Here is a 26,053-nt window from a genome sequence, read left to right as displayed (position 1 = left end):
GATGAAATAGTGCAATAATTTATTTAGTTTTATGAAGAAATAATGCAAGAAATGACAAGCATCACTGGGAAAATAACTTCTATGAAAGGAATAGCAGTGTCAATGCAGCAGTTAAAATATTGCTTTGCCTGGCTTTGCTATATTAACAGTGGATGTTGGAGTGGAGGAGTGAGAGATAGCTGGTGCAGATGTAATTAATACCAGCCCTTTACTATAGTCTGTGCTGAATGTTGAAGGCAGCACACTGAAGCTATTACAGTACTTACCCATAGTTGAATAGGGGCAACACCTAGCTGATTATCCCGGTTCGTTAAATGCTACTTTCTTTTCAGAAGATCTTTTTGAATAAAACCATGAAATGTGCACTGGAGCTGTTTGACCTTGCAATGTAACAATCAGAATTGTTACCGGACATCTAGAACCACTATCAGCTTCACCTCTGGGTTAATAGATACATATTTCAGAAGTGACTGTTTGCCTAGGATGAAGTAGAAAAACAGGAAGACGTGATAGGATAGCAGGCAGGAAACAGAAGTAGCTACATCAGCTACATCGCCAACCTCATACTTTGCAGCACAGCTGGAACTGATGGAAATTGTAATCCAGATCATTTGGAGCCCCCCGGGTTGATGTAGACCAGTGTTTTTCAACCTTTTTTGGGCAAAGGCACACTTGTTTCATGAAATAAACCACGAGGCACACCACCATTAGAAAATGTTAAAAAAATTAACTCTGTGCCTATATTGACTATATATAAAGTAATTCTCTTGAATTTTTCAATTTTCCCCACGGCACACCAGGCAACATCTCGCGGCACACTAGTGTGCTGCGGAACAGTGGTTGAAAAACACTGATGTAGACTACTCTACTGGGCAAAAATACCCACAAAGTATGGGCCTGAGGATGAGATATCACTTCCATCCCCCAACATCCTGCATGTTGACTTATCATTTCCATTACAAAAGTCACTTACCAGAAATATTCAGTATTCAGTTTATTGATGATATCTTTGAAGTCTAAAAACCTTCATAATTGTGCCTTGTGTTTCTCAGTCACCTGTTATGGCTTCTAGTTACTTTTTGTGGTTTCTCTACAGTTCTGCATGTGGTTCCATGTTTAGAAATGTCCAGACCTAAGCCAGTGGATTTCTTAGAGTGTAGGATATAAGATTTGTCTTTGAAGAATATTCTTTTGGACCTTAGAATCATAGTATTGTAGAGTTGGAAGGGACTGCCAGGATCATCTAGCCCAAACCCTTGCAATGCATGGAAAATAAAAACAAGAAGTCTCATGACACCTTAAACAACCCTTGCCCAACCTGGGTCCCTGAAGGTGTTTTGAACTACAACTCCCATCAACGCCCAGCCACATAGCCATGATAGCTTGAACTGACAGAAGATGTACTCAGAACATGAGGAGGGCACCCAGTTGGACAAGGCTGCTTTAAAGACCAATAAAGATTCCTGCCTTGCAGGGGGTTATGGAATCATAGAATTACAGAGTTGGAAGGGACCCCAAAGGCCATCTAGTCCAATGCAGGAATCTCAACTAGATCATACATGACAGATGGCCATCCAACCACTGTTTAAAAGTCTCAAAGGAAGAAGAGTCCACCACCTCCCAAGGGAGACCGTTCCACGGTTGAACAGCTCCTACGGTCAGAACCTTCTTCCTGATGTTTAGTTGGAATCTCATTTATTGTAACTTGAATCCATTGTATTAGGTCCTACATTCTGGAGCAGGAGAAAACAAACTTGTTCCATCCTCCATGTGACAACTCTTCAGCTATTTGAAGATGGCTATCATATCTCCTCTCAGTCTCCGTCAACCGTCCCCCGTCCCTCATAAGGCTTGGTTTCCCAAGCCTTGATCATCTCAGTTGCTTTCCTTTTCACACATTCCAGCTTGTCAACATCCTTCTTAAATTGTGATGACCAGAACTAGACACAGTACTCAGCTGTGGTCTGACCAACTTACTTTACTTACTACATATTATTAGATGAGTAATTATTTAAAAGCTTGAAATAAAGTATGTGTGCATATTTGTCAGGTTTCATACTTTAGTTTAAGATCAACTTTTCTGTTTTGGTTTCTTAAGCAGTGTTAGAAACTGGGATAGAAAAGCTAGGAGCCAAATGGCTTTTGGGACCTGGGTTGTGGGCGCCACAACAGAATGTCTGGTCATCATGGGTTTTTTGGGGGGGAGGGAGTCATCAACACTTTATTTATTTATCATTTTGATAAGCATGGATTAATACATAATTCACATCAGTGACACATTGTTAATATCACATTTTTAGCAGAAATTTTTACATACATGTTTGATTTGGTGTTTACAATAAAAATATTGGTACCATACTTTAGTTTTCAAAACACTCTACTCTTTATTGTTAAATTCCTTAATATCGTGTGCCTATCCTTAGGATATACTTTGATGCTTCAAAGCACATGCATTTCAGTATTCAGGTGTTAGCCGTGTTGGTCTGATGCAGTCGAAATAAATTAAAAAATTGTCCAGTAGCACCATAGAGACCAACTAAGTTTGTTCTGGGTAACAGCTTTTGTGTGCGTGCACACTTCTTCTGTATAATAATAATAATAATAATAATAATAATAATAATTTAATATTTATACCCCACCCATCTGGCTGGGTTTCCCCAGCCACTCTGGGTGGCTCCCAACAGAATATTAAAACCAATACAGCATATTGTATCTGTACATGTATCTGAAGAAGTGTGTGTGCACATGAAAGCTTATACCCAGAACAAACTTTGTTGGTCTCTAAAGTGCTACTGGACAATTTTTAATTTTTTAAAATTTATTTCAAATACATTTCAGTAGTACTTGAGTGTCAGCCAGGCGCAAAAAAATGGCACCCAGACTTTTTGAGGTGCTTTTACATGGAGAATCTTTAGGTGCAAAATGTGCCCTGTTAATTTCAAACCCTGCTCTTAAGTGCAGAGTTCCTCTCCCTTGGAATAAAAGACATGATCCTAGTGAAAGAGATATGTAAGTATTGTGCCTGCTTTAGATACTCAGTGGTTACAGTCTGGCAGCTTTGAACATGCAGGCTTCTGTAACCATGGTTTCACACCTAGACGTCACCTAGTTAATCATATTTTTTATTCCCATTTCATTTTGTAGTAAGCTCCTTTTGCCTTTCCCCCAGTCCTATGTGCCTTGTGTAATCCTTAGATGATTTCTGGTTGCTCAAAGCCACCCCCCCCCACCCCGCACGTTGCACTGAATGCATTCTAGTTCTCGGTTCATCATATTCTTGCTTCTATATCAGCAACTCAGCCAAAATGGAGTTTGCAGGCATCACTGATCACCTGGTTGTCAGGTCTTGCTTAGCCTCTTGCAAAGCATTGTGGGTAATAATAGTACATTGAAAGGGGCTTCTCAAGGCCAGACAGTCAGCTTACGTTGGAGGATTGGCTGTTGGGTGGCTCTGCCGTGAGAGGTGGGGGGAAGTGATAGCCGTACCCATTTCACCCACCTCTGATATGAAGAATAGTTGCAGTAGTGGCTTTTTGATTGATAATATTTTGTACAGCACAGTACAACTTTCTAGCGTGGAATTTTCTTCATGCATCTTAAGTCCTGGTGTGTCTGATGTTTTAATTGATGGATCTTAAATCAGAATTAGGCCAAATTCCTTATCTCTCAGAATGGATAACCAAGGTAGAAAATTATGTATTGTTTGCCACAAACATTGGCAAATTCATTCCCCCCCATTTTCTAGCTAATGAACGAGAGAGCATATGCTATATTTGCACTGTTTGAACTTGAACCCGAAATAGTCTCATTTTGTATATTTTCCTCCCCCTTTCCCTTGTTGAGAATTAATCCTAGCTTTTTCCCTTACTTATCAACAGAATCGTAGAATTTCTTACTGTGCTCAGCTCACTAGGGTTGCCATATTTCAAAAAGTGAAAATCTGGACACAGTAGTTGTTGGATCCTTTTTTTTTTTTTTGGCAAACCTGCAGTTTTTTTAAGGAAAGCTATTTTTAAGGAAAACTGCCGACATGGGTTGCCATACGTCTGGATTTTCCCAGCTAGTTTCCGCCCTGACACTGCTCCCGACTGCAGTACTTCAGGTATGCCCTGGAAAGTCCAGATGTATGGGAACCCCAGCATTGACTGCAATGCTGAACTTGGTTTGAATGACATTTTAAGCATAGGTAACTGGATATTGTCTTGCGGCCATCATTCTTCGTAAGTAAGTAGAGCTGTGGAGGTGATGGCACTTGAGTAATAGCATAAGAGTCTTCAAAAACAGGCTGTACCCGCTTCGACTAGCCCACCTTTGTGGAGCCCGAAGGAGGCTGCCCAGCAATTTCTAACTGCAGTTGAACAGCTCCTTCCAGGACCTCTTACAGTATAAAGTGGTGTGCTTTCTTCTGTGTTTTCCTTGCACTCACTCAACAAAAGTGCTTAGTGAGGGAGACTAAAATGGGACTGATAAACCAGTGCTTCTTAACCTGTTTAGGGACATGATGTGTCTTTCACATGTTTACACTTTGTTCCTTCTTGTTTTTGTTTCTCAACTCATGCTTCTGTTGTTGTCACATACCAAAATTATTTGGTTGCACAATATTTCAGGCACTTTCCTAAGCAAGTGGTTGACACATGGATATAGCATTGCACATTGTTTGTTTTGTAATTTTGAATTCTGTTAAGAAGTTCTAAAGTTAGATTGCTTGCACTGAATTTGCCCTTAACTAAGGGCTTGTTAATGTGATCAGAGATGCTGAAGTTTGCTTTAGAATTTCAGCTGATGGTTGTTTCTCAGTAACCCATTTTTCAAGTTAGCCGTAACAGTGTGTTTGACCTTTTTGCTGTATTTGGGACACTGTGTGATTATTTTGAATGCTGAAAAATACTGTTTATGTCAGGAAGAGAGATATATGTTCACTTAGGCCAATTAGCACAGGCTAGGGACTCCTGAAAGAATAACAACTGTATTGGTTGCAAACAAGAGTTTTTAAGTGGATTAAATCCATTTATCAGTGCTGCTGCCTGTTTTCTACCCTGCTTTTATAGGATTGAGAAAAACTGAAAAGATGACTCAAGGGGAAACCTTTACCTTTACAGAATTTAAGAATAAACATGTAGAACTGGTAGCAAGAATTAGGAATGTGTTAGATTTCTAAGCATCTCTTCTGATAAAAGTAAAATGTAGCTTTGTGCAGTTCATCCAGTTAGGCAGGCTTTTTTTTTGCTGGGAAAACATCAAGAGTTGTATCAACAACCAAAATCAACACAGTGGGAATGACAGTATGTTCATGTCCTGTCCAAAAAAAGACAGCTGTTTCCTAAATGAACTTAATTGTAACCTGAACTTCTACTTGGCACTATTTCCAAGTATATATTTATATATTTTTATTTTCAGTATGTATGACCAACTGCCCTACGCTGATTGTTATGGTTGGCCTCCCAGCAAGAGGGAAGACCTACATCTCAAAGAAATTGACACGCTACTTAAACTGGATTGGAGTGCCCACAAAAGGTGATTGCTTTTTTCTTAGTATGGTACAGATTTTGTTGGGAGTAGGTTGCTTAAAATTATTTTGTTAATTTTAATATTATGATTATTTTTTATAGTGCTATCTGGGTGCCTGGCACTTTGGGACACACATGGGCAAACCATGTTCATCTCTTGACTAATTCCCCTGTGGCCCCCAGCTGATTCTTTCCTCCCCCCCCCCCCCAATTGAGCTGGTTGACATTGGGAACAACTGAGGAGTGCAGCGATTGGTGTGCTCTTCAGAATTTTCCAGCACTAAAAAGCTGGGCAGTGGGAGGGATGTGATGAAATCCCACCAAGTGCTTTCTTTCCCCATCCTAACTGTCCAGTTGATTGGTGCTGGGAAGATCTGAGGAGTCTCCTGATTGGACCACTAGCAGAGGGCACAGTGTGATAATCAACATGTTTGTTTGAGAAGGCAAGGGAATGAGTTATTTTCATATAACCCAAGTGCACCCATGCAAAAGCATAAAACCCAAATGAGTTTCATCAACAAACAGTTTCATCCGTTCTGTTTTTATTTTCCTTAAATTTTGAACTTGTCATGCAGCCCAGTCTTATGATGACCATTGAGGGAAGGGGGAACTTCCCTCTCATTAGTACGGCTTGTCATATGACTGTGTTGCTTAAAATCAGCCTGATGGTTTATGTATTACCGTCTAAAGTTGAGCTGTTGCTGATTTGCTCTTAGATGAACATTATATTGACAAGAATCTAGAAAGCTGCTGAGGTTGCTAGGAATTGTTAACATTTGCTACAGGTCAGCAAGTGTTATGTATTTTATTACTTTGTGGATCCAAAGGTTGCCTTACCTGAAGGCTGATTCATACACTCCCAAGTCACAATGTTATCCAAACCATGATACAAGTTGGTTTAGAAAAACAGAACGTTATTTACTGTTGTCTTCTGCAAATTCATTCTGAGTAAAGGCAGCCAGGCTTCAACTAAACTACCAAGACCTTGTGTCAATCCATTGGTCTACACCCGAAGCCTTTCATATGGTGGGAATCCTGAGGGTTGTGAATCATGCAGCCTACGGGTGTTAGCCTATGAGACTTGTAACCTGAGGCTGTTCTCACAGGGCTTGCTCCTAGGTGTGCACACAGGGCTCCAATCTAATACAATGGGAAGCAAGAACCAACATGCATTATCTAGTTGCACTCCTTACAAAACCCTGTAAGGTCAATCAGTATTATTGCCTTCCTATATTGCACATGATTTGAAGCAGAGAGATTGTAGCCACCTGTTGAGTACATGGCACAGGTGAGATTGAAACCGGGGTGGGGGTAGGGTTCCTGATTCGTAGGATCAGGATTGATGCTATGCTATGCTGGCTCATCTATACATCGTAGGAGAAAGCAGATGTTGTTAAAGCCAAGTTTCTTGATTTTTTTCCCATGCAGAATTTAATGTTGGTCAGTATCGGCGAGACTTGGTAAAAACATACAAGTCTTTTGAGTTCTTCCTGCCAGACAATGAAGAAGGCCTGAAAATCCGAAGGTAAGTTTGTAATGTGTGCTTTCCCTTTTGCTTCACAGTGTTGCTTTGATCTGCAGGAATGTTTCGTGTTTTCAGCATTTAAGGCAGCTGCTACCAGCTCTTATCAATTCAAGGAAAGGGACCCTACAATGGCTCAAATTATTGACCAGCCCTAAGCGTTGCATTCCTCATACAGACTATACTAGCTATACTACTGCAATACTAGCTATATGCTAGTACTGCAATACTAGCTATATGGTCTGAAAGGAAAACATATAACTTGTTTCTATGTTTTTAAAGTGTGTGTCTTGGATGCCTGTGTAAAATAGGTTAATTGATTCCTAAATTTTGTATTTTGCTTTTAAGCATGCTATAGACAAAGTAAGTGCCATGTATATTTAATGATGCAATGTTTTTCGGGAATATAATTGTTATATTATCTCTTTTTAAGACAGTGTGCCTTAGCAGCACTGAATGATGTTCGGCGATACCTTTGTGAAGAAAATGGGCATGTGGCAGTAAGTGTTTCTCTCACCCCTTTGCAACCCCCCCACTCCAAAACATTAACTAGCTGCATTTTCTAACATTAGTTACTGCCATCACCGTCCTAAATGTAGAATTAATACTGCAATATTGTTCAGACCAGTGGGGGTTTAATTATTGATTCCATACTAGATGGAGATTAGGATGACATGTTTATGAATTATAATGGAAAGGTGGGGGGAGACCAAGTTAGGACCATGAACCTCTTCTCATAAATTCTGCTTTTGGAAGAATCTCTCCTGTTTGAAATATGATGTTAAGTTTCTGGTGCAGTAAATGTTCAACAGAATTTGCAGTGTTTCCATTTTTCTCCCCTTCTTGCTTTTTGAATTCCAGTGAGACGTGTAGTTTACAGTTTGTGCTGCGTAGAGTTTGTGATGATGATATAGACCTTGTCTGATTTATCTAAGAACATAAAGAAATGATAATCCAGTCACCATCCTTGACCCTCATTCATGCAGCTGATTCCTCCCCCCCCCCCCCCGTTTCTGTTGATGAACTTGTGCCTTTTGCTACTTACTGGTTTCCATATTTTAATCTTTAAAATTGCCACTCAGTTTTCTAGCCTGTAATGTTTGTTTGCATGGTTTTGTTGAAAAAGCTTCTAGAAAGCATGTTGTGGTGTTACACAAGGACAACGATGAAATGTGTGGGAAGGCATAGCATACCAGGAAAGAATTCCCCACATATTTCATACTTACCATTGTTCATTGTTCAGAAATGGTCTGTTCCAGCCAACTTACATAATAGCAGTTTTCAGAAGCTTTAAATCCAGCTCTCAGATGCTATGAATCAAACCTTAGTCAAACCCACTGGAAGTTCTTAATTGTCTAGTCCAACATTTGTGATCTCCTGGCAAATGACCTAAACTGTAGGGATTAAATAATAAACCTGATTTGATGTCTCAGTATATACTTGTGGATAGTGGTACAAAACTGTAGAGTTTATTGCACAAAACAACAAAAAAATTCAAAGCATGAATTTTTTGGGGGAAGGGATACCAAATTTGGGGGTTTGCATTGGGCTATTTGGACTGCCCTCCTATCCTTGTTCCATGAAGTGAACCAAGAATAAACTTTGTACCTCTGTGTTTAAACATGTATGCTTCACAGAGCCAGTAACATGAATTTGCTATGTGCCTGTATTTCATTTTTACAGGTACAGTACATGTAAAAGGTTTGGGGGGGAAAGAGTAGTTTGTGACAAATCTGTTCTCTTTGGTTGCTGTTACATGAGATCTATTCCTTCCGGGTTGTAGCTATCTATTTTCTAATACAGCATTTATTTTTCCTTTAGGTTTTTGATGCCACAAACACAACAAGGGAACGCAGAGAAACCATCTATAAGTTTGGGGAGGAAAATGGGTATAAGGTGAGTTAAGAGCCATGATGTTTGAAATGGCTTGTATAGGGGAGTGCAGACTGATGCTTTGTTCTCAATACACGATAGTTAAGAGATGGCATTGACTGGAACTTCATGTGATATTTGCCAGTAACAGCCTTGTGGAATAAGTATCGCCTCCATTAAACCATACTAATTGCAGCTCATAATGTGTACTTAAATCAGTAGCCCTGTTTGCTGATAATGGGTCCTAGCAACTACTGTGCTAATGGTTACTGCCACTGACTGGGAGACAGGATTCTGAGATCCTGTTCTCTGGATTTCAGACAGTTGGCTGGAATAAACTGTCTTTCTCCTTAGCATATAATAGTTGTCTTATTAGCATTTAACTCCCTTGTCAATACAGCTTCTCTGTGGGTGAATTGCTTTATGGGGGAGCAGGCAGTTGCAATGCAGGTGGCGGGATGAAACTGCAGGGCTGCCTTCCCAACACAGGCGCCTCTTCTCCTTACCTTGACAGAGCTGGGTTGGGGTGGTAATGGGGTTGGGGCTGTGCAACACCCACCCATCCCACCCATGGTGCTTCCACTGGTGCTTCTGCTTTGTCCAGTGAAGCAACAATGATGCCAGTATGCCAAAGGGCATCTATGTGACTCTGCCTCACCCCGCACACCACTACTAGGGCGTGTATTCTTCGTACATCCTCCCAAAGACACCTTGCAGAGAGTTCAACTCAAAAGCATCTATGTTTGTTAACAGTTTGTAATACTGCAGATAAGTGTTCTGTATTAATGCTTTTATTTGCTGGTAGGAACGGCCTGTTTATGCACCTCTTATTCTACTTTCTGTGTCTGTTTTGTCTTTGCCGCTGACAAATCAGCAGTGCTGCTGCTTCACCACAACAGACTTCACTGACAGAGAAGTAGTATGGTGTGTCAACACCCCAGGCTTCTACTTTGTGCTGCAGTTTTGGAAAGAAGCTGTACTTTTTGATCAGAGGTTATGTCAGGCTACAGTAAGGCTCCGCTACTGTGCCGTAGGCTCTAAGCCAGTGTGCCATCTAACTCCCTTTCAATGACTTTGCAACTGCTTCATTAACACTATGCTGTTTGGAGGTGCCCAAAAGTAGCAGGGGAAAAGCATAAAGTTTGATCGCTGATGGGATGTTCAGCAGCTTGCAGGAGGCATATTTAAAGGCAAAACATAGTTTGTAAGACTAAGTATGCTGCTGACTACACAAGCCTGCCTTTGCAGTATTGGCCACTGGATCTGTTCTAATGTTTTTCCTTTTTTGTGACTTCCATAATTGTTTGTTCCTGTTTGGCTTGAAGACTTTCTTCGTGGAGTCAGTATGTGTTGATCCAGAAGTCATTGCCGCAAATATTGTGGTGAGTATCAACTTCTGCTTTTAAAAGAAGGACAAGGTTTTGTGTCTCAATATAATTTCCAAAATCAGTCACATGGTACAGCTGCTTCCTTTTACCCTTCTCCATTTTACCTACTTTTATACAATCCTTTGGATTTATGCATTGCACACCACCTGTTTCTGCAATTTTCCGCTGAAGATTGCAATTGAAGGCATTTGGCCCACAATGCATCATGCATTCTGCTTCCTGGCAAATCTTGCACATTGTTAGATGCAAGGCTTTGTCAGAATTGCTCTTGCAATGTCCACTCCAGTTTCTTCACAATCATTATCTTTTTTTTTTTTTTGGAAGTTTCAAGATATGTTTTATTTGAAAAAAATGTAACTTACAACCAGGCAACCATTTTTTCTTTGCAATACAGGTTACACATGATGTTTGCTGTTGTGCAAATTTGTTATCTTAGCTGCTTTTAGACTGTATCGGAGCACTGGTCCATCCAGCTAAGTATTATCCACACTGACAGGCAGCCTGTCCTCAAGGTTTCCAACAAAAGTCTTTCCCTGTCCTACCTGGTGATGCCAAGGATTGAACTTGGTCTGTTCTGCATAAGAGAAGCCTGCTTGATCAGGCCACTGGGCTATCTTGTCTAGCATTTGGTTATCACTGTGGTCAAGCAAATGCCTACAGGAAGCCTGCAAGCAGGACCTAAGCTCATTAGCACTCTCCACTCCTTCAGTTTCCAGAAACTGGTATTTCAGAAGCATACTGCCTCTGACAGTGGAAGTCAAACATGGCCATCGGTGTTAGTAGCCATGGTCGCCTCTGTGAATTTGTCTAATCCTCTCTTAAGGATGATGACCAGCACTGCCTCTTGTAGGAACAAATTCCATAGTTTTAACTATCTTCTATGTGAAGAAATACTTCCTTTTTTCTCTCCTGAGTCTTCTGACATCAGTATCATTTGATGTTGCAGCCTTCTAGTGTTATGAGAGAGGGAGAATAACTTTTTGTTTATTCACTTCCTCCACACTATATGCATACACTTCGTACACTTCTATCATGTCACTCCTGACTTCCCTTTTTCTAAACTGAAAAGCCTTAAATGTTGCAAACTTTTTCCTCATAGGGGACTTGCTCCCCAGCCCCTTGATCATTTTGGTTGCTAAAGCATGTGCTGTGGCACTGGGCTACTGACCTTCCCCAAGAAAAGGAGACAGCAAACTGACCCTATAGCTTCAAGAGAAATGTAAAGAAGATGCATAAATATTACTTTGGGGTTCAGAAGGGGAACAGAAGTAAAAGGAAACAACATGTGACAAGAATGTTGGCATCAAGAGGCAAGCACATCCTGCCAAGCTTGAACAAAAAAAGCAGTGTTATCTCAGGATAACAAGTCACATTGTTTTCCCCAGTCATACTCAGATTTAAAAACTTTTTTGAATATAGGTTTAGTGTTTTTTCTTTGTTAGAATCCATAAATAGAGAACGTTTTCAGCACTTGTTCCTTTGAAAGTGCCGGTGTGATACATTTTTCCATTCAAGAATATCTTAAAATGATCATACTGATGATTTTGGGTTGTATCCTATATTAGTGATACTCAGAGTAAAGGTAAAGGGACCCCTGACCATTAGGCCCAGTCGTGGATGACTCTGGCGTGGATGACTCTGGCGCTCATCTTGCTTTATTGGCCAAGGGAGCCGGCGTACAGCTTCTGGGTCATGTGGCCAGCATGACTAAGCTGCTTCTGGTGAACCAGAGCAGCACACGGAAACGCCGTTTATCTTCCCGCCGGAGCAGTACCTATTTATCTACTTGCACTTTTGACGTGCTTTCGAACTGCTAGATTGGCAGAAGCTGGGAGCGAGCAACGGGAGCTCACTCCATCATGGGGATTCAAACCGCTGACCTTCTGATCTGCAAGCCCTGGGTTCTGTGGTTTAGACCACAGCGCCACCCGCTTACCCATAGTAGAGTCATTTAAATTAATGGCCACGACTGAATGAAAGTTACCGGGATACATCCCTATACTTAACTGACTTATGTCATAGCTTACAGTGGAAGATTTTTGGTTTACACATCTGCATAGGTTTGTTTAAAGTTGACAGGTATCTTTTGTAATTTTATTTTATAATTTTATTTTATTTTTTATTTTTTAAAGAAATTTTATTGGCTTTTTTCCAACACAAAGAACGACAAAACACATACAACACACAAACATAACAATCAAACCATAATGAAAAGACAATATAACCCCAGTAGAACACCAATAATTCTTTTTCTTATTTAAAACAAAACAAAAAAATTCTTGTTCGAATCAATACTGGGTGACTTCCCCCGTTTTCTCTCCTTTGGTTCCAGTTCCCATTAACTTTAATAACTTCTGATGTCTAAAATTCAAATCATCCAAAAAAAAAAAAGTCAAAACATACTTCTCAATAATTAATTCTAGTTCAGATTAATCTATTACTTCTTAACTAACATCATACATCTTATTTCACTTAAACTGCTGCTAATAAAAAAAATTCAGATATCTCTTCTCTAGTTCAAAAACTTAAAATCTTAACACACCGGCTTCAGGGTACCATAATAAACCATCCTAATTATATTTTAGATTGTTCACCCTATCCCTTTTCTGACTATTTTCTTTCGCCATCTCGGGGTTTCCCCCCAGACATTCCTCCATCTTACACCAAAACCATTTTTCAGAATGTCCTCTTTTCTTATAAGTCCACAGTTCCAGACGCAGTCTACAACAGTCCTTACAGGGAGCATCAGGGTACACAAATCATCACCTTCCAGCATCTCCGCTTCAAAATTCCGTTCATCTTCTAATCGTAAATATAGAAATCTTTTCCCCATCATTCCTGGGCTCTCACCCCAGAAATTGGATATAAATTGTCTTCTGATCCTGGGTCTCTCACCCCAACAGGATTTTTCATCTTCTCGGAGTTGCATAAGCATTGTACTTTGTACTTCGATAATTCCCTTAAGTTCCCTGCCAAGGTTTTCTTCAATTTTAACAAAGTTCTGAAGAGTCTTTCCTGTGGGATATAAATTGTCATCCTGATTCAGCAGAATTAACTTCTGGTTTAGCAATTCTAAGTCCAAAAAAATAATCCTTTGTTCGTGAGTCAGTCCAGAGTCTAAAGCCAGCTTGAAAGCGAAACCCAACATGGTAGAAGTGGGCATAGGGTATCAGGTTTCAGTATTTTCCATCTTAGTCACAGTACTTTTCCATCTTTATCATAGGTCTCCGCAGCCATTTTCCCTAGAGTCAGGGTGAAAAGATTACATTGTATCCACTTCAAGAAGAAATATTTCCATCAGCTTTGCTCCCCAAAAAGGGGTTTTTATTTTATAATTTTATTGTATATTGTTAACTGCTGATTTTATTTATGTTTTGTAAAAAGAATTGGTTAACTTAACACTAACTTTTATTGATACTTTAATTTTATGTAAACTGCTTAGAACAGTTTTTTTTAAATAGATAAGCGGTATAAAAATTTCATTACCGTATATACTTGCGCATAAGCCGACTTTTTCAGCCCATTTTTGGGGCTGAAAAAGTCGCCCTCGGCTTATGCGCAAGTGAGGCGGGCGGTGGGGAAGGAAAAGCAGAGAGAAAGAGCTTCTCTCCGCTTCCCTCTCCCTCCCCCCACCCCACCGGGAAATGTGCAGGACGGGGGCATCTTCTCCGATCCCGTCCTGTATGTTTGCAGCTGTCTGCGAGGTGGTTGGGTAGGAAAAGCAGAGAGAAAGAGTTTCTCTCCGCTTCCCCACCCCCCCACCCCACCAGGAAATGCGCAGGATGGAGATCTGAGATCCCGTGCGTTTGCAGCTGTCTGCGAGGTCCTAGCGCCTCCAGACACAAGCTGGAAGGGTAAAGACGCCTCTGCCTCCACTCACCAGCAGAAAGGCACAGAATGGAGGATCGGAGAAGCACTGCACAATGCTTCCCTCTCTGTCAGTTGGGGGGGGGAGAGAAGTGGAGAGAAGCTCTTTCCTGCAAAAGGCACAGGACAGGATCAGAGAAGCTGGGGGCACTGGCTTGCCAAGGGTTAAAAAGGATTGAGTGGGATTCCTAGAGAGGTCAGGAAATACCAAGCCCACCTACAAAAGGAGGAGGGGGCCTTTGTCTCTCTCTTCTGCATGTGCTTCATCCCTGGCGCCTCCTGAATCCAGTGAGTCTCTGCTCATCTTGCAAAGGGTCCATTGGGGAGAAGAGGGGGTCCCTGGGATGAAGGGGAGGGTGCAGGGAGGACCCCCAAGTCAAGGAACAGAGGCTCTTGCCCCCCTCCTCTCTGCAAAGCCCAGGAGGAGGCAAGGTCACAGGAGCTCTGCAACTCTTATCTTCCTTTGGATCCATTCACAGCTTGGCTGTTTGGGAAGGGAGGGTTCTTTGGGGAGGGAAGAAAAGGGCCTGAAAATAAACCCCCTCACACTCAGGAATCAGTCCCATTTATTGATAGAGGTTGTAGGGGGATGGAAATATTGGACATAAAATACACCAAAGAAATAAAAAGGAAAGCCTAACTGTTGGAAGAGGGGAGGGGGCAAATAAAAGAAAACGCTTATTCCTGTGGTGCAGAGTCAAGCCTATGGAACTCCTTGCCCCTGTTTTTCTTTGAAATAAATTTTCAAAAACATTTAATCTACTGATGTCTCAATTAATGTAATTTTATTTATTTTTATTTTTGAAATTTACCAGTAGTTGCTGCATTTCCCACCCTCGGCTTATGCGCAAGTCAATAAGTTTTCCCAGTTTTTTGTGGTCAAATTAGGTGCCTCGGCTTATATTTGCGTCGGCTTATACTCGCGTATATACGGTAAATAAGCAAGAGTAATTTTTATTGATAAAAAAGAACCCCATACTTTCTTTCTCAATCAGCAAGTGAAGCTGGGAAGTCCTGATTATGTTGACTGTGGTAGTGATGAAGCTGCAGAAGACTTCATGAAAAGAATTGAGTGCTACAAGAATTCATACGAGACGCTAGATGAAAATCTAGACAAGTAAGTTGCCACAAGTCTCCGTGTTGCTTTGTTTACCTTCAAAATCTTAATTCTGTCCATATGTGGCTTAATTCTCTCACTGGTGTGATAAATCTATGCCTGTTTGAGATTTTCCGCTTCAGATTGCAGGCGGGGCTCACTTGATTTGAATTCTCATCGATGCATAAAAAAAATCATTAGTTGTACTTGGAAAACTAGGAGGGGGAAAAAAATCTAGTCCCGCTTTCTTCTTGACATTTTAGTTTTCTACATGTAGGGATATATTTTTCCATGAGGAGGCACTCAGTTATAGGAGCCCACTTCTGCAGCCTTAAAGTGCTGCTAAGACACAGGTTTATCCCCTCACTGGAACACAAAATTAGAGAGACAGCCAACAACCTTATGCTTACCATGGAAAGTCAGCTATGTCCTGTTGGTCCAGATTGTGGAGATCACACAATAATGATCACACACACACACACACTGTCATTGCTGTCTAGCGGCAACAGGGAGCATTCCTTAGTACAGTACCAGGAAAAATATGCAAAGTGTCCATTCCACACTCACTATCATTTCACTGAAATTGTTTAGAAGTTGCACATTTGCCCAATAACCTTCTTTCTAGGAGAGCTAGAAACTTATTTTTTTTAAAAAAAAAAAGAAGAATGAAAACTCAAGAGTTTTGGGTACCAGTGAATGCCTTCTTATTTACCATGGTGCCTGTGGCTGCTTGGTGGGCAACCTATGCCCTAATGGAAGTAAAATTTCCACACACACACACAGTGACGACTGGGGATGCTAAATGGGCACAGAATGCTGACTGACTGTTGAAGGGTGGAGAATTATTATTATTATTTATTTATTAAATTTATATACGGTGGTACCTCAGGTTAAGAACTTAATTCGTTCTGGAGGTCCGTTCTTAACCTGAAACTGTTCTTAACCTGAGGGACCACTTTAGCTAATGGGGCCTCCTGCCGCTGCTGCAGGATTTCTGTTCTCATCCTGAAGCAAAGTTCTTAACCTGAGGTACTATTTCTGGGTTAGCAGAGTCTGTAACCTGAAGCGTCTGTAACCTGAAGCGTCTGTAACCCGAGGTACCACTGTACCGCCCTATACCCACAGGTATCTCCTGCAAAAGGGCATGGCTGCCTGACTACCTCCACCACTATTACCAGGAACACCACATGATGTTGCTAGTCCTGCTTGCCTTAACCAATGACGAGTTATCGGGACTGGATAGTTCTTCCCATGTGTAAAAGCCTTCTACTTGGGCTTAGTCCCAAGAGAAATTATGTTAGGTAGTATTGCATACTACCCAACTTCCCCTTGCTAGTTGTTCTGGCGAAGTTGTTCCCATTGTATTCTAGCACATGGTAAAAACAACCCCTTATTTCTGGTGCCTTTGGAGGAGATAAATGAAGCACCGGTCTGAATATTGTAGTTTTTACATATAGTTTTGTCTCTTGCTGTGAATAGGGATCTTTCTTATATTAAAATAATGGATGTTGGACGGAGTTACCTCGTGAACCGAGTAATGGACCACATTCAGAGTCGGATTGTTTACTACCTCATGAATATCCACGTAACTCCTCGCTCCATCTACCTCTGCCGGCATGGTGAAAGTGAACTCAATCTAAAGGGAAGAATAGGAGGAGACACCGGGCTGTCGCATAGAGGGAAAAAGGTAGGGATTCTAATGTCTAATGTAGGGATTATTTTTCCTTTCTTACCTTCAACCAGTTTATATTTAGACCAGCTTTTCCCTACAGGTGCCTCTTTTGGACTGTTATTTCCATCAGCTCCAGCCAGGACAACCATGATGGCTGGGGCTGATGGGAATTGTAATCCAAAGCTCCTGGAGGGGAAGACACCAGGTTTGGGAGGGCTGGCCCCAGACTGTATTTTAAAATTTTATTTTAACTGGTTGAACTTGTTTTGTGAGCAGGATTCCCCCTGGCTGCCTCCATCCTTCTGTAGCCCCCTGTATTCTGTGAAAAACCACTACTCAAAGTCAGAATGGTGTCCAATGTGACATAGAATTGCAGGGGGGGGGCGCAGTGAGAAGGGAAGACTGGTATAGATCAGGGAATGTCCCACCCCTTTTGCACAACTGGGAAATGTATTGTAGTTGGAGAAGTGCTCAATTGGATCCAAGCTAAAGAATAGCAAAGAAAAGTTGAATATCTGCTGTGGCCCTCATTTCACAGGCCAACAGACTTTGTTTTGTTGAAGGCATACACGGAGCCTTTTTGAAAGACACCATTACCTCATGGTTAGAGAATTAGGTCCCATTGGGATCTAACTCGACTAGAGTGCTTCAGCTGCAATTTCCTCATGACATTATTATTTGACGTGCTTTTACAGTTTGCCAAGAGTTTGGCACAGTTCATTAACGAGCAAAACAGCAAAGATCTGAAAGTATGGACGAGCCAGATGAAAAGGACCATTCAGACTGCAGAGGCTTTGGGAGTGCCTTACGAACAGTGGAAAGTTCTGAATGAAATAGATGCGGTAAGATCATCCCGTGGTCACATCTGAAACGGTTTTGATTTTGTATGATGGAAGGAGACTTACTTTATGATGCATCGGTAGGAGTTCTCCAGTGTGTGTTCCAGTTAGATTGCAAGTCTGCAGGGACTTTTTTTTTCATAATTTGTAGGTTGTGTGGTACCTAGCTATACATATGCATTATAAAACAGTATTGTATTTGTCATCATTATTAGGATTAGAAAGTAATAATGATTAGATTCATGTTAGCCCACCATCCTTGAGAAGTCCTTCAAGCGTTTACAGTAGTACCTCTGGTTACGGACGCTTCTGGTTGCGCACGCCCCGGGTTATGAGCTCCACTAACCCGGAAGTAGCTGCTCCTGGTTGCGACCTTTGCCCCAGGATGCGAGTGGAAGCCACGTGGCAGAGGCGCGTGCGCAGTGGGAGGTGCCATTGCCGAAAGCGCCCCTCAGGATAAGAACGGTTTCCAGTTACAAAAGGACCTCTGGAACGGATTCAGTTCGTAATCAGAGGTACCACTGTATCTCAATTTGGTACTGAGCTTTATTAGTTCAATTAGATCTGCATTGTATTTCTCATTTAAGCATCACTCGCAGCTTTCTTCAGGGTATCTTTAAGTGAAATCATTGATCAGCTCACACCCTCCAAGTTCTAAAAGAACAACACCAGGCTCCCTATCCTGAAATTTAAAACCCATTGGGAGTGTGCGGTGAGGAAAGTGTGCAGAGTGTGTGATTATCTGTATTATCTCCAGCAAAAAAAAAAAGAAGGAAAGGGAGATGAAAATAGTGTGTCTTCTCTTCTTGCAGCTTTTGCCGTGAGGATAGCTGGCAGGACTGTATTGTCCAAGTAACCCAAGCACTTGCTTCAGGTAGCAAGACGCTTAAGATGGCATGGCAGTGAAGTCACAGTAAAACCCAGGATTTTTGCAAAATCACAAAAGTGTGTTATATAATGCACACCTTCAGGACTGGGGTGGGGGTAGGAGGAATGTTACAAGCACTGTTTAAATGTATATTACGTTGTAAACTCCAGTGCCCTTACGGAATTGCTAGTACTTGTAATAGTAATAAAAATACTTCTGTAGTTCTTTTTGAAAATCCAGACCACTTACATACAGTGTTTTTGTAGCGCTTTCTACAACCTATGTAACATAAGTCAATACTGTAGGTGAGTGTCTGATGTCGAGAGTGTCTTATGTCAGATGAGCAACCTCTATACACAGCCCAGTCTTTTAGCCATTGACCTACACTAATTCTCACGTTTTCGTTGTTTCCCTAGGGAGTCTGTGAAGAAATGACATATGAAGAAATTCAGGAACATTATCCATTAGAATTTGCTTTGCGAGACCAGGACAAATACAGATATAGATATCCTAAGGGGGAGGTATGCTATTTTGTTATCTTTTCTCTTCTTGGATGCGAAGGGTGTAAGAATACCTAGCAGCAAATGGGATGCTGAGTGCAATGTTTAAAGGGGGGATGAGCTTTTGAGGTAAAGGGAAAGAATGATTTTTTCCATACTAGCTCTACAAAAGCTTTTGGCAGACAACCCCCCCCCCCCCCAAGAATATTACTGATATACCTATCTATCTCTATCTCAAATTCTCACTTGTAAACACGTGTGTTAAGTCATAGCAGTTCGTTTTATGTTCATTGCGGTATACCTTTTTGTTTCAAATGTGTGTTTTTTTTGGGGGGGGGGGTAAAACTGAAATACCCTTTTAACCATTCAAAGTTGTAGGCCATGGGGATGAAAATATTGAGCAGGGCCCACCACCTTTCATGTATTCCTTGTTGTATGGAGAAATAATTTCTGAGGGGGGTCTAAAACTCATACGGTTGAAGCAGAGTTAATTCTGCATCAGGTGGTCCAGTCTTCTACGTACTTGCATTAGAGGTCAAGCGTTAAGCTGTGCTTAGAACAGCTGTTCCAATATTTGTAATACGTGTGACATGCCTTATTGTTAGCTGAGTGTTCCACCTCTCATGAGTCGGCTGTGTGATCACCAGAACAGTGCTGGATCCCAGGTGGCCATTATTTGTAGCACATTTAAGCAGCCATGTCATAATAGAGAAAGCTTTCTAGAGTTGTTTGCTAACCTTTCAGAAAAAAGAAACCGGTTTTTTGTTTGTGTTAGCGGCCGTGCACCCATGCTTAATGGCTAATCTTTGGTGTTCCTAGCTGTAATTTGTTCATGCATTCATAGAAGTAGCGAAGATGTATTACTGGCTAAAAGTTTCCAAGAAGTGCTAGTTTTAATTAATATTTACAAACTAAACCTATCATTACAAAATGAATCGTTAGATCAAATCTTGATGTGTAACAACTTTACTAAACATGTTCTGAGTCCAATTTACAAACTAGCAGCAAATTTAGAATCCTCATGTACTTTGTATAAATCAGGTAATTTGTATTAATCAGAATGGGAAAAAGGTTTAATAAAGATAATCCTTTCAGCATGGCATTAGCTGTTTGCCTTGCACAGAACAATAAAAGAGAATTTCTATAGACTGATGTTCAGGTACTATTTGATACTACAAATATATGTGCAAAAAGAGATAAATGTTAAAGGTTTAATGCGGTGAATATGTATCTTATTTTTGGTCATACCCCCAGATCAAGTGATAATTGGGTTTTCATCATAAGGGAAATAACAAAATTACAGTTTTTGATTTGCAGTGGAGCTACTGGTTATCTTATTAGGTTTATAAAAGGCAAACTATTATGGAGATGTTTAACAGCAGCAGGATTCTGTAGGTCACAGAATGGATAAAGATAAACCTTCCCTTATATAGAAAACTCTGGTGCTTGAGAGCATTCAATATGGCTTACTCAATTAAGCTTACAAACATGATGGAAATCAGAGAAGGGAGACAGCAAAGCTACAAATTTATTTAAAAGTGGAGCTTTTTAAATGAAATGAAATAAAATTGGAATGATTAAGTATATGATACAGCTTAACCATACTCCATTTTGGTACTGATTTCAGTGATGGTGCATTCTTTCAAGATAAAATTGGTTTAAATTTAGTGTTTTGTTTTGTTTTGTACGTGTGTATGCACACTTATCTGCAGAACATTTTTCAGATTTCTTATTATGTTTTGTCTGTCATGGACAGGTCTTTGTTTGCTCTGTGTATACAGTCAAGAGGTTGATTATATTGTTGATTTCTCCCCCAGTCGTACGAAGATCTTGTTCAAAGGTTGGAGCCAGTGATTATGGAGTTGGAAAGGCAGGAAAATGTGCTTGTAATCTGTCACCAAGCTGTTATGCGCTGTCTGCTTGCTTACTTTCTGGACAAGCCTGCAGGTAATTATATTTGCTTTGACATGGAGAATTTTCACCTTGGTTGATCAGTAACAATCTCGTCCAACAATTATTTCATGTGCATCCGAAATGAGCAGGAAAAATGCTGCTCTTCATGACTCATGCCAGACTTACATTTTTGCCTGTGCATGGGTCAAATGCTTCTTTAATCAACACTTGCTTTTCTGGGGTATCAGGGTTGCTTTTGTGAACCTCCTATGCTCTAAGATCATCTAGGGAAAGCACTCTCTGGGTTTTTCAGCCTTCTGTAGTCAGGGCAGGGGAGAACTGTTCCACCCCATCCCTGTCCCATAATGGTGCTCCACCTGTGGAATGCCCTCCTTAAATCTATGTTCCTGAAGCCTGTAGTTAGGAGCTTTTATTCAGGAGTTTAAATTCTGGGTTCTTTTTATTATTGCAACTTCTAGAATTTTGGATATCTGAGTTCTCAAAGGATTTGTTACAAAGAGACGGCATGGCTGTATCATGCCTGTTTGTTTTTATGATGGAAGTCTCTGCAGTTTTCTTTGAGATAGGATAAAACTACATTGAATGAATAAATAAATAAGGGATCCCCGGCCTTTTGGGCTCAGGGGTACATTTGGAAATCTAAGAAGTTATCACAGGCACCACAAAATATCAGTTTCACAGAAGAAAAAAAAACCCCTGATGATCAAAAGGGCAAATAACACAAATGCACCCCCCATTGGGCAAAACAAGCAGGAAATATCTTCTGAAAAACAAGCAACACCCCCCCCCCCCAGCAACAAGCAAGCAAGCAAGCAAGCAGCAGCAAGATATACACACTGAAAGACAATTTAAAAAATGGAAGTGGTGGCAGGAGCCCTTTATTTCTTTTCTGTTGTGTTTTGGGGACAGGGCACTGGAAGGTCAGGCACCATCCTCTGAGAGCCCCCCCCCCACTCTTTTCTTTCTCTTCCAATGATGAATGCATTTGTGGGGCCCAGAGGCTTTCTGGGAAACAAAAAGGAAGCAGGCAGAGCAGCTGGAGACCTACACATCTCTTCATTTGCAGCACAACCACTGCTAAATGTGGTTTGAGAGAGAAAGAGAGAAGGGGGGTGGAGAGAGAGAAACTTTCAAGAAAAATTGTATCCCCCCCCCCCGGGGAAAAATTGTGAGTGGCATGGTAGACACAAAGTAAAATGTCTAGGGGTACTATGGCAATACTTAGGCCACCTCATGAGAAGAGAAGACTCCCTGGAAAAGACCCTGATGTTGGGAAAGATTGAGGGCACAAGGAGAAGGGGACGACAAAGGATGAGATGTTTGGACAGTGTTCTTGAAGCTACCAACATGAGTCTGGCCAAACTGCGGGAGGCAGTGGAAGACAGGAGGGCCTGGCGTGCTCAGGTCCATGGGGTCACGAAGAGTCGGACACGACTAAACAACAACAACCATGGCAAGTGCAAGTGCCATGTTGGGGACCAATTCCATTGCTGCACTAACATGGTTAGTGGTTTGGAAGAGGGGCATTTCTCTTACTCTCTATTAAGTTTATTTTCTCTCCTGTTTTAGAACAACTGCCTTATCTCAAGTGCCCACTGCATACTGTCTTAAAGCTAACCCCAGTGGCTTATGGTAAGCTGTTTAAATGTATTCTATCAATCTATTTGTATTTCAGCTATAATTATTACGGAAAACATCACATTTGGGGTGGCTGGTATCCAATTAGTTTAAAGATATTTATATATCAAAATGAATTGTTCACTTTTTAAATAAAGTTACCAGAAAGTCTATGACAGTGTTTCATAGCACAATCCTACGCATGCCTACTCAGACGTAAGCCCCATTGAATTCAGAGAGATTTACTCTCACGTTAGTGTGCATAGGGTTGCACATTGCAAATTGTAAATGTGCAGGTCATCATTTGGATTTGATTGCTTAGTTCATCATCCTGTAAAAATTAAAATTAATTCTTTTTGTCTCTGTTCTTCCTGAACCTTCAGATCGGGGCAGGCTAGGAATTTATGCAAAACAAATCTGCAATAAAATGTAGTGTGGTGGTGTTAAGGATGCCGGCAAGCTATGCCCTCTTTGGGGAAACTCTATTCCATGTTCCTCCCTCCCAAATTTCAGTCTTCCCCTGCCCAGCAGACAAGTCAGCATTCCATGTCCTGTCCTCATTGGGCTGTTTGGGGGAGATTTCCCCCTTGTTTTGTGTGGTTTTTCTCTGTACCTGCATGAACCCTGCTGCTACCACCTCCTTGTGTGTAGATCAGTGTCCCCCAACCTTGGGCCTCCAGCTGTTTTTGGACTACGGCTCCCATCATCCCTAGCTAGCAAGGCCAGTGGTCAGGGATGATGGGAGTTGTAGGCCAAAAACAGCTGGAGGTCCAAGGTTGGGGAACACTGGTGTAGATGATGCCATTTTGACTAAAGGGTATACACTAGGACATTGAGTTTATTATTGGTGTGTGAAGGGTAAAAAATGGAACTCATGCTGATGTTGTATTTGTAAGTTGATGTCACTGTTGTGTGTGAAATGCTTGCCCTGTGAACTGATTTAATCTTAAGTATTATCTTCCGTTTCCTTTGGCCCATTATAAAATATAAGCTTCGGCTTCCTTTTCCTTTTCTGATCCCAAGCCTGAGAGAGTTTGAATCCTGAATTTTGAAATTCTAGCTGGTTCAACTAAAGTACATTGGTTACCATTCACTGTGCTCTTCTTCTCTGTAGCTAGAGTGCAGCACTCTTATGATATGTGGGTGCTCTTTAAGCAAACAGAAGTCTGTAGTGACATCTAGTGTCCAAAATAAATTGTGAATTGCAGATTTTTTTTTTTTAAGTGAACTGCTTTTGTATCTTAAGTCATACTCTTGAGTGGATCCATTGATTTCCAATTGGGTTAAGTTAGTCATTAATGACTTTTGAAGTATTATCATTCCCAATGCGGAGATGGAAACAAGAACTGATTTTACAGTGGGTGGTGGTGGCTGCCAAAACGAGGAAGACAAACATCTAAAAGTTTACTTCTGTTTACAGGTTGCAAGGTGGAATCTATATTTCTGAATGTTGAAGCTGTAAATACGCACAGAGACAAACCACAGGTAGGAGTCCTCTGCTGCCACAAATGTGAATTTGGAACTTTGCAGGAGGAATGGTGGTGATGCAGACTGGTTTAAAGTTGAATAACTGGCTAAAAGAAAGAAAAGCAGGGTAAGGGTTAAGCACTCTCCCCTGCCCCAGTTTTCCATTCCTTAAAGATATTGTGGGAATATTGTAGGTACCTGTGCTTTGATATCTAGCTTCACCTTTGGAGTAGAGGTTTGTACACAACTGTGTGTGTGTGTGTTGTATTGTAATTATAATTACAATTACTGTATAATTATAATTATATATAATATGTGACAAAGTATGCTGCTATTCTCTCATATTTAATGCCCTGCAGGCATGTTACCACAGCCTTTGTTGCAGCCCCTTCTTCTTTTTCCTACCTTTTTTCTTGCATTATGCCTTATTTAGGCCACCCTGACTATTTTCACACATTATTGAAGCAGCCTCGTTGGTGCCAGATACCCAAATTGTGTGGGTGATTCTCCGTGGCTAGCTGCCTGTGTGGGTGTGAAGCAGAGCTCAGACCAATTTTCTTTGTACTTTTGTTTTGTTTGATTTTGAATTTATGCTTTGCTCTTCATTTTAGAAGGAAGCCCCCCACTGAATTCTCTGGCATGCTGAAAGTTGGGGTGACTGTACTTAATAAGAGGCTACTAGCTGCATGGGGAGGTGTCTACATGATTTGCCAATGAAGGGAGCCATGTTAACCCCCCCCCCAATATCTCATGTATGCACTAGGCCTGGGTGATGAATCAATACATTAGGCAGGACCGTTTTGCGGGCCAGAGCGCGATGGTGCCTTCTCCTTGGCGGTATATCACTGGTGAAACCATTGCCGTTCCTGAGTCAGGATAACAATAATGTGCTGGTCATGCCTGTTGATGTTATTGGATTCAAGTATGACAAAATGGTGCATATTTTTAGCCCATGTTATGAGGTCAAACAAAAGAATAACCTGCACAGGATAAATGACCTGCTCAAATACGAAGTCAGGCCTCTTATACCTTGTTGCTCTTACATGTGTGGGTTTGGCGAACATTAGAATAAAAATCAAGGGCTATGTATAATGCATTGCAATATATATTTATATAGACTGAACCAGTGGTAATTATTCTGCAAGTATTTTAGGGAAGTTTTTAATATTTAATGCTGTATTGTTTTTAACACTCAATTGGGAGCCGCCCTATCTATCTATCTATCTATCTATCTATCTATCTATCTATCTATCTCTAAGTCCCTTGAGAAACAGTAGCCAAAGTGAACTAGTATAGTGTCATTGGTTTGAATGGCCTGGGGTGATGATAGGATTGGAAGCTCCCAAACATGTCATTATTTCTACTAGAGAATTGGTGCACAAATGCCTAATTATATACCATGAAAAATAGAGGGAAATGTGCTATGTTTGCTCCTTTGTGATGCTAGAAAATGACCAGATCTTCATTATATACCTATTTTTTGTGATGTCATCACATTCTGCACATGGTCTCTGACTGATTGGCATCACTTGAGGAGAAATGAAATAGAACAAGAGGTCATGTGCAGTGGCGCATACAACAGTCATTTAATTTGAGCATTTTTAAAAATGAAGCTTGTAGTGGATTTTGGAACTTCAGATAAGTGCTCTGCAAAACAAAGGAAACTGTTTTATTCTCTGACAACTCATCACCTTCATGCCTGCTTTACTTGCGTTTCATGGAATCTTCTCTCCTTCATGACAACATTATGACACTCTTTAACTGCACAATGCTTTCATAATACACCGTATGTCATCTGAGTGAATTTGGCAGCTAATTATATGACTCCACTTCGGGGAAATAACAGTGCCTCAATTGTGACAGTCTATAGCCTTGTATTCAGGTGATGTTATGGTGAGCAGTGATGCAGAGCAGACAGCAAGCT

The 26,053-nt window shown here is 41.0% G+C and overlaps 1 protein-coding gene across 3 annotated transcripts in view; it reads left to right on the top strand.

The window, feature by feature from the left end:
- PFKFB4 (6-phosphofructo-2-kinase/fructose-2,6-biphosphatase 4) overlaps window positions 1-26,053 on the top strand; it is a 70,806-nt gene that overhangs the window by 33,010 nt on the left and 11,743 nt on the right. For all 3 annotated transcript variants that reach the window (XM_033140746.1, XM_033140743.1, XM_033140745.1), the window contains exons 2-13: window positions 5,398-5,514; window positions 6,936-7,032; window positions 7,463-7,529; window positions 8,851-8,925; window positions 10,227-10,283; window positions 15,152-15,273; window positions 16,732-16,939; window positions 17,620-17,766; window positions 19,048-19,152; window positions 20,949-21,078; window positions 22,615-22,677; window positions 24,083-24,147. In XM_033140746.1, coding sequence (XP_032996637.1) covers window positions 5,398-5,514; window positions 6,936-7,032; window positions 7,463-7,529; window positions 8,851-8,925; window positions 10,227-10,283; window positions 15,152-15,273; window positions 16,732-16,939; window positions 17,620-17,766; window positions 19,048-19,152; window positions 20,949-21,078; window positions 22,615-22,677; window positions 24,083-24,147 — 1,253 coding nt within the window. The remainder of the gene's footprint in view (window positions 1-5,397; window positions 5,515-6,935; window positions 7,033-7,462; window positions 7,530-8,850; window positions 8,926-10,226; window positions 10,284-15,151; window positions 15,274-16,731; window positions 16,940-17,619; window positions 17,767-19,047; window positions 19,153-20,948; window positions 21,079-22,614; window positions 22,678-24,082; window positions 24,148-26,053) is intronic.

Source organism: Lacerta agilis, chromosome 2, assembly GCF_009819535.1.
Source record: "Lacerta agilis isolate rLacAgi1 chromosome 2, rLacAgi1.pri, whole genome shotgun sequence".
Classification (NCBI taxonomy): Eukaryota; Metazoa; Chordata; class Lepidosauria; order Squamata; family Lacertidae; genus Lacerta; species Lacerta agilis.
The sequence above is the reverse complement of the archived record's forward strand: the minus strand, read 5'-3'. Positions and strand labels throughout refer to the sequence as shown.